This window comes from Dreissena polymorpha, chromosome 3, assembly GCF_020536995.1.
Source record: "Dreissena polymorpha isolate Duluth1 chromosome 3, UMN_Dpol_1.0, whole genome shotgun sequence".
Taxonomy (NCBI): domain Eukaryota; kingdom Metazoa; phylum Mollusca; class Bivalvia; order Myida; family Dreissenidae; genus Dreissena; species Dreissena polymorpha.
In genome coordinates, this window is record NC_068357.1 from 57,786,099 (window position 1) to 57,794,348 (window position 8,250).

The following is an 8,250-nucleotide window of genomic DNA, read 5'->3' on the forward strand; positions in this document are numbered from 1 at the left end:
TTAGCCAAAGGCTTTCGATGCAATCGAGCTAAAAATAAATAGGTTTAAACTAAATGTTTGTTTGTATCATTAAACATATCATGAGTAGTAGAAAACATAACGCATTGCAGACGAGTGCTTTAAGTCATGGCTTTCATTAAACTGTTCTGAATTCTTTGAGTGTTGAAAGAATTAAGAGGAAGATATGCATATTTAGAATGTTCCGATTTCATAATCAATATAATGAACAAGACCATGAACACGAAACAAAGTGAAACAAAATACGAAGTGTTTTTTTAAAGTGTATGTGTATTCAAAATCAAAAAGTCAACACTAGGGTAAGATTCCAGACACATGTTAAAGAAAAACGTGCTTTGTTGCATTTACCATTGAAGACATACAATAACTGTCTGTAATAATATATTTTAAACAATTAAATAATTCAAGCATGTTACGCAAAATTAAAGACGTTAAAATTGCGACAGAAAATATTTGAGTTTTTCACATTGTGCGTGTTGTTTAGTTTCATGTTAAAGCAACCAACGACGTATTTACATACGTATTTGCAACAAGATTCGATGCATATTCCAAAGAAAATTACTTCTTAAAGGCATGTAAACAAGGGACGTCACACAGTTGAACAACGAATATTTTAATCAGTACCCTTGATGTACTTTGATAACTTTTGATGTACATGTTGAGATATAAAGATAATTTTGTCAATGTTTTAAGATACCAATACAAAGAGCATACGCGAAAGTTAAACATAGAACTTAATTTTATATCTACACATTCATAATTAAACCGTCTATAAAAAAGTTAAAATAGTAATGTTATGCTAAAGAATGCTTTGTAAGTATTGAAACATTGTATTAATCTTCTGAGTTAGCAAGGAAATCTTCAGCTCCATTTGCTATTCCTACAATATGTGTTACATAAAGTAGGAACAATATGATAAAAGCTAAAAAAAAGTCCCCAATATTGAAGCAGAGATCATTAGCCCCCGCGTTCTTATAAGCTACAAAACTGGTGCCTTTAAGTTACCATATGTCACTATCCTTTTACGGATAAAGGTACACACAACTAAACTAACACTCAAACTAGTTCCTGCTGATCAGATAATCCTGAATATGTTGTCAAAGAGCTGCTAACGGGAGAGGTCACTTTCAGCTTTATCGAAGTTTGCCTGCCAGTGGCGTTCGGATCATCGTTGAAGTAATCGTTCGGGAGCAACGGCGCTGGCGTCTGAGGTTCCACATTCGCGGATTGCATTGTTGCGCATGCGCAACACAAGTCATGTGACACTGTTGATGATGACGTTGATGATTCACTGACATCATCATCGGAACTTGTGAAAAGCAGGTATTCCGCAAGAAGCTTGTACTAAATATAAAATACATAACATATTATAGTTTTATGTGGTAAACGTGTTGAACAATGTTTGGGAACTAGTTGACGTTCTTGTTAATCACTTAAGTAAGTATATAATGCATTTGAAGTATGTTTATTCTATAAAAATATTCAGTCCATACCACAGATACGGCAACAATTGCGCCGACGGCAAATCCCGCGATTACGTCAAAGGTATGGTGTTTGTGGTCCCTTATACGACTCATGCCACAGATAGATGCAGTAAAGACGAGAGCAGCTTGCAGGAAGAACTTCAGAATTCGCGAGAAACTGATGTGGAGTCGCCTCTGGATGTAAAACTGGAAAAAAGAATTGCTACAAACATTTAAGCGCTCTGTTTCAAATACATTAAAAATAAAACGCCAACATTGATCTAGACGTAAACCTGGATACATACAGTAAAAACTGGGTTCGCCCAACACAACGAAATAAATCTAAATACACACGCAACCGCTCGTCACAGAGTTACAAATAATTGTTTCCATAATATTAATACAAATATATAAACAGAACTTCGCTTATCATATAAACATACCATCTCGCTAACATACTGTTTAGTATTATTTTTACTTAAAACTACAAATATTATGTTAAAAAAACGCATAACACATACGCAGTAGAAGACGGCGACGTACATTGAGAACGTCGAGTGCCCGGATGGAAAGGACTGTCGGCTGCCAATAATTTCTTTCGCATCCTGTCCGATGCACTTGTACTCTGTTATGAACCTACAGACGGACAAAAGTCAAAACTTGTTAAAACTGCATCCTTCAATAGCATTATATTGATTTTTATTTTTTACTAAAAAACCCCATGCACATTCTAACGTAAATTTGGTATGCCGAAGCTGCAAATGTTTACTGTCAATTGTGCATATTAAGAGAGCAAAAAAGAATATAACAATGTATAAGAAGGTATTGTGTTACGGTAGAAGTTTTGCAGGTCTTAACCTGAATGGTGCCTAGCTTTGACAGGCATTTCCACAGGCTGTGTTAGCTCAGCGGCCCCGTGGAGCGATTTAAAAATGAATTTCCGATCATGTCGCAGCGACGATTGAACATTTCACAAGCACTTGCAAGCTGTGATCCAAATGGTGTCTAAACTTGGCATACGAACAATAAAATCACGCACGCGCTCATCAGCTATGTGTGCATAAGGGGCTAATACGGGTCATATGTGAGGGTAAATCAATGAGTTTGTCCCCTATTAATGATCGATTTTTACCGTTACATGTGGTGTACGAGCAATTACAGGTATGTTCAATGTGTGTGTTTGTTTTATTTAAATTGTTTACGGTGTTTCAAATTGACTATGTTTTAGTATGGCTTATACCGCTGACTTAAACAGAAGTTACACAACTTACGCGGGGCATAACGATACGTTGAACTGCGGACGGCAAACGTCCATGAAGTTGGGTCTTAAGAATCCAAGCTGATTCTTTACGAATTCCACGAACAGCATTTGGATCACGAACCCGATTATGAACAACGAGTAACTTTTGCCGTAAAACAACAAGTCTTCCCACGTTGGCCATGCGCGTACGCACTTCCTGCTGATTGAGTTTAATACCTCGACGATGACGGCCTAGAATAAACAATACTCATATTTAGCATTAACATCGCTAATTGTCTTATTTATTTCTGATCATGTTATTTTAATGGCATATCTTATGCGCTTTCTATGAATACAATGATTAATATGTTTTTATTGGTATAATTTATAGAGGAAATGGTAACTCACGCATAAGATTGAGGTCCCAAATCCGGCGACTGTAAGTAAAGACGTACTGATGCTGTCTGGTTTGAAGGGGAGGGAGATGGCGGGGTCATCGCAGTGGAAACCCCGAATAAAGGGCTTGCCCCGAAGAAATAGATATAGGTTGGGGATACCAACTGGAATATGCATGATATAATATTGATATATAAAACGATATTGTATCGTATTCAACATATATGCCGTGTGCGAGCTTACATGCGTCTTTATTCATATATAATAAGCTACATAAGAATATTGATAATAATTCTAACACGGCACGTGACTTGTTTTCTATAGATAAAGAAGGAAATCAAGCGTGGGTTATTCTGCAATAACTTATGGGCGGAGCGTATACACTGAAAGCACGCGCTGTAGCTAAACAAAACATGCCGATACATTTTCCACCAGCGTAATAATCCGGTATTTTATGAATGAAAGTCACGTGACAAAATACTACGCTATGAACAGAAATGCGTAAACTTGACCCAATTTCCCACGGTGTTCGTCTGCTGCTTCGATACTGAAATGGCTGAAGTTCGAATCGGAGTTGTTGTCTTGTAGATTCAACACTCTTGCGTTAATTTAAAGAGTACAATGAAAACATGTTAGTTTACGCAAGTTGTTGTTCTTAGTTAACCAAACATGAGAAATGAAATGGTTTTTTTTCCATCCAGTTTGGCTGTTACTGAGGGCGGAGATCTGATCGACAGAACAGCCGAAAGCTATTTTTATGGGCGGAGCTTCACATAAAATAGTATGCAATAAAAATAAGATACATTCTATAAATCTTTAGTAAAAATCGTGTTAGAATCGAAATAATTCGTGTACGTTATAGTTTGTGGTCGAATAACCCACGGCCGGAAGTTTAGATGCATGGTTTCAAATCACTCGTGCTTCGCACTCGTGATTTAATCCGTACGCATCTAAACTTCCGGCCGTGGGTTATTCGACAACAAACTATAACGTACACGAATTATTTCTTAAATATAAAATAATACGATGAGTCATTATTTGTATTATATTGAAATTGCATTACACCTTGAAATTATGTGTTTACTGGTTAAGCTATTTGATACGAAAGACCGCATACACCATGTTTTGTCCAAATCGGATGCGGTAATGATTGTGATTGAAGATGAATATTTTTTTACTAGGAGGAGTTTCAACTTCACTTGTTAAAGCACGTATCTTTATTTTAGATTATGATCGATATTCATTATGCAATGCCTCGTATATGTCATTGTACATTGTTGAAGAATAGCGAAACATTATTATCAAGGCATTAACAACCATAAAACCTAATACAAGATGCGAGTTTGAGTTATTCGTTAAATATGTTTCAATAGCATGCTTCAACAAATCAAAATTTGACTCGCTGTTGTCTACATGCATTGTTTTGATAATTTTGACTGAAGCAGTGAGGTGTTTTAAAATTCAATTTACCTCTGTTCTTGAACATGTCAGCTATTCAACATTAACTTACAAATGTGATTCCAATATAATATAAAACAATAAATACATTTCACACACTGTTTCTTCACATAAGTATTTACTTACATACATTGATTCGCACCCGAGTGTATCAACGGTAAGGATGTTGCATTCACTCATTGTAAACACAATAAGAATTAAGTTCAGTGAAGCTGAATTTTTAAAATGCAAACAAAAAGAGAACACTATTTTTCTGCAAGTAAACGAGCGTATTTTAATTTTACAAAACTGTGTCTAAATTGAGAATACATTAAGTTGTTATCCTTTTGGGAAGACAGAAACTGTGGCTGTCATGACGCCCCTATCGTGTGACACAAAATTGCATGCCGTACTCGACAATTGGTCATAAACGTTTATACATTGAGACTATCTGTCACACTGGATGGATTGTTAGTGGATTTTAAGAATGATGAATTAAACAACGTATCTTTATAATTCTCCAACATTAAAACATCCACCCAATTTAAAGTATTTACAAAAGCATATACATGTGTTTTGTATGTAATGATGCGATGCATGGTCTTGATTTCATTCGCTTGTCTATGAAACATACTTAAATGCATGCGGACAGTAAATCCGTTCTAATAAGAAACGACGCTTGTTTCATTTTATGGACAAACTTGAATAAAATTCAGTTCGAAAACTTTGATGTACGAGTGAATATAAGTCGATTTAATCCACAGGCAAAAATATTGAATATTTGTTTAATTATATGATTTAGATTTTCCAAATAGTTATTATCTGAAAGATTACAATGCGGTTTTTGTATTGTACTATTTTAGAAAACGGAACTCGAAACATGTATGAAAAACTTGATTTTTGGGATATTTGTGGATGGTAGCTTGAAAACTAAATTAAACCGCGCTATCGAAGCTAGCGTACGTTAGAGCATTGACGGTGTTGTTAACCTTCACGAGTGTAGTTTCAGCATCAATCCTTTATCATTCGTAACAATTTTAATTGACACATATCCAGATGGGGTAATCACGTGATAGTTAAAATTGCGACGTCCACGCCGAGACATGTATTTTTCTCTGTTGTATACAATGTATTATATCTTTTTAATGTTTAAATGACGCTCACCTTCCAGCCATCTCAGTAAAAACAAGTTATTAGCGTTAATTTCTTTTACAGATTGCTTTATAACTCGACTTTTACTCGCTGCGAATGTTTTAGTGGAGCTGTAATTAAGTAATCCCGCTAAGAAATTTCGCAGCGAATAAAGTCGAGATAGAGAGCGAATATTATTACGAAATAAAGGCTTGTAACTTTCTTGATGATATGGCTGGAAAATGAGCGTCTTTAAAACATTTATTAAATTAATAAAGAGTATCAAACGGCGAAAAATACCTGTCTCGGCATGGAAGTCGCCATCTTGACTATCAGTTGATTTCTCCCGCTGCATATCGATAAAGCAGTTCTTAATCAGTTTTTGAATGCCTTTGTTGCTACCGACATTTCAACTCGAATATTTATTTCGATATACCAACGAAGTAACTAAACAGTAAAGTTTAAAATTAAGTATTTGCTGCATTGCGTCAAGCTGTTGCAATCATTATATTATAACTGCCTTTTTTAAAACAGTGCTGAAAGCTGAAAAGCTCTCCACGGCTTATCATTATCTGCTTGACATGAATCCCCACTATAGATGAATTAAATGCCAAATTTTCATCATCTTCAAATAATAATGACACGTTCATTGTTTCATGACATGATACAGTCAAACGTGTCAATTACCATGTAATGACGAGAAATATGCCAGGAAACATCCCTCAACCTTGATACAAGAACCGGTCAATAACGCACATGCGTGAATAAATCAGATCGATTATTTTTTTAATATGCTTAAGCGATAAACAAGAACCATGACTTTGAACTATTGGCAAAACAGCAAACGCCGTCGAGGTATAGTCACTATCGCTGCATGTTAATCAACTTAATGTGCGTTTGGATCAAGTCATTATAAAATTGTCCAAACTCAGAATTCCACTATAAAAATAGTGTATTCATATTTACCCGGTGACACAAAATAAACACTCGGAAACTGACCGGACATATGATTTTTGAATTTGAGTATTTATTTCTAATTGCATAGTTCTTTATGTAGAATATTTTAAATATTACGTTATTTAACATTAGTTTATATTGATAACTATTTGGTAAATAGCATAAATAAATATATGTTTATTACATGTAGATTCAATGAACTTGAGAAACAAATATATTATAATAAAGAAATGTATTTTCTGGTCCAATGTTAAATTGCTGTTGTTTGGTTTTCTCAAAAACTTGTGATTGATTCTGGCTCCAAAAATATCAACCGCTTTGTTTGGGTAGATTTTTTGTGAAAATTAAAGTTGAATGACTTAGCCATTATGTCTAATGTTAATGTTATCAACCGTTACTGACCAAAATTGTCATGTTTTGTTTCACATGTTTATTCTTTAATGAAGGGTTATTGCTCGAATGTAATATAGTTGTGTATAATGCATACCGTTTTCAACATTTTCGAGTTGTTTTGTTTGATTTTGGCTCTATAATAATCTTTACGTATTTAATAGCAAACAATATGTAAACATAATGTGTGCTTATTTTCACACTCAAAGTAAACACATGCAACATTCTGTACAATTTCAGAAGATATTATTTTCAAAAGTAGTTTTGATACGTCTGTATAGCAAGACGTAATAACGTATATATCACATCTTGCGAGTACAAAACGTGTGTTTCTACTTCTGATTACAGACTCCTTAAGAGACTGCTACAGCAAGAAATGCTTTTCCCGATTTTGCGATTAATTTTGGTATGAGCCGATCTAACAGGTAGGCAATAAATCATGACAGATAAAATGCGAATTCAATAAAAACCGCAGGACGCTGTTGAAAAGTTTGCCATTTCTTGTCAAATAATCATTAACATAAATTTTACAAGTGTGTTGCAACCTATTTATGCTCGTGATGTGATATGATACAAATCTGTAATATTGGCATGATATGTTGCATTGATTGGCCCTATGCTGAATATATTTTAATAATTTATTAGAAGGAAAGCATGACGTAGAAAATACTAAGAACACTTACAAGATCAAATGGCGTAAAGTCTAAGCGAAACTTAGTTCAATTTATGTCCGAAAACTTGCATACATAGCATACATTTCAGTATCCTTAATATTCTAACATAGTTGTGTCAATACATAACCGTGGATCATCAATATTACTGATACGTTTTGCTTTGAACAAAAATTTTCAACGGCAAATGTGTTAACACATGCTATGACTTCTCTTTTTACAGTACGCTGACAGCAAAGTATTATATATATATAAGAAATATCTTATTAATGTGCGTGTCAGCAGTATGGTTCCTTTAATTTAAATAGAAGAATACCTACCTACGATAGATGATAACTATAACGAGGCTCTAAAGCTATACATGCAGCAGTGGTATTGTTCTTTATTTCTCTACCTTGATATTTTGTTTACATGTTTCATTCAGTGTTTTTTTTCATTATTTCAACATTTGTTTTATCTCACGATTTTGCATATTTCTGATCTATGAAACCGATAAAATAAACTTTGAAAAGTAATTTTCTGTAAACATATGTGTTTATTTCCTGAT

At 34.3% G+C, this 8,250-nt stretch overlaps 1 protein-coding gene across 1 annotated transcript in view; it reads right to left on the reverse strand.

The window, feature by feature from the left end:
* Positions 1-268: 268 nt before the first annotated feature.
* The window catches only part of LOC127873110 (phospholipid phosphatase 3-like), a 9,360-nt gene continuing 1,378 nt past the window's right edge, over positions 269-8,250 (reverse strand). Inside the window, exons 2-6 of the mRNA XM_052416750.1 lie at positions 3,130-3,281; positions 2,753-2,973; positions 2,003-2,117; positions 1,512-1,688; positions 269-1,362 (exon numbers count right to left, since the gene is read on the reverse strand). Of these exons, the coding sequence (XP_052272710.1) occupies positions 1,075-1,362; positions 1,512-1,688; positions 2,003-2,117; positions 2,753-2,973; positions 3,130-3,281 (953 nt within the window). The 3' untranslated portion in view covers positions 269-1,074. The remainder of the gene's footprint in view (positions 1,363-1,511; positions 1,689-2,002; positions 2,118-2,752; positions 2,974-3,129; positions 3,282-8,250) is intronic.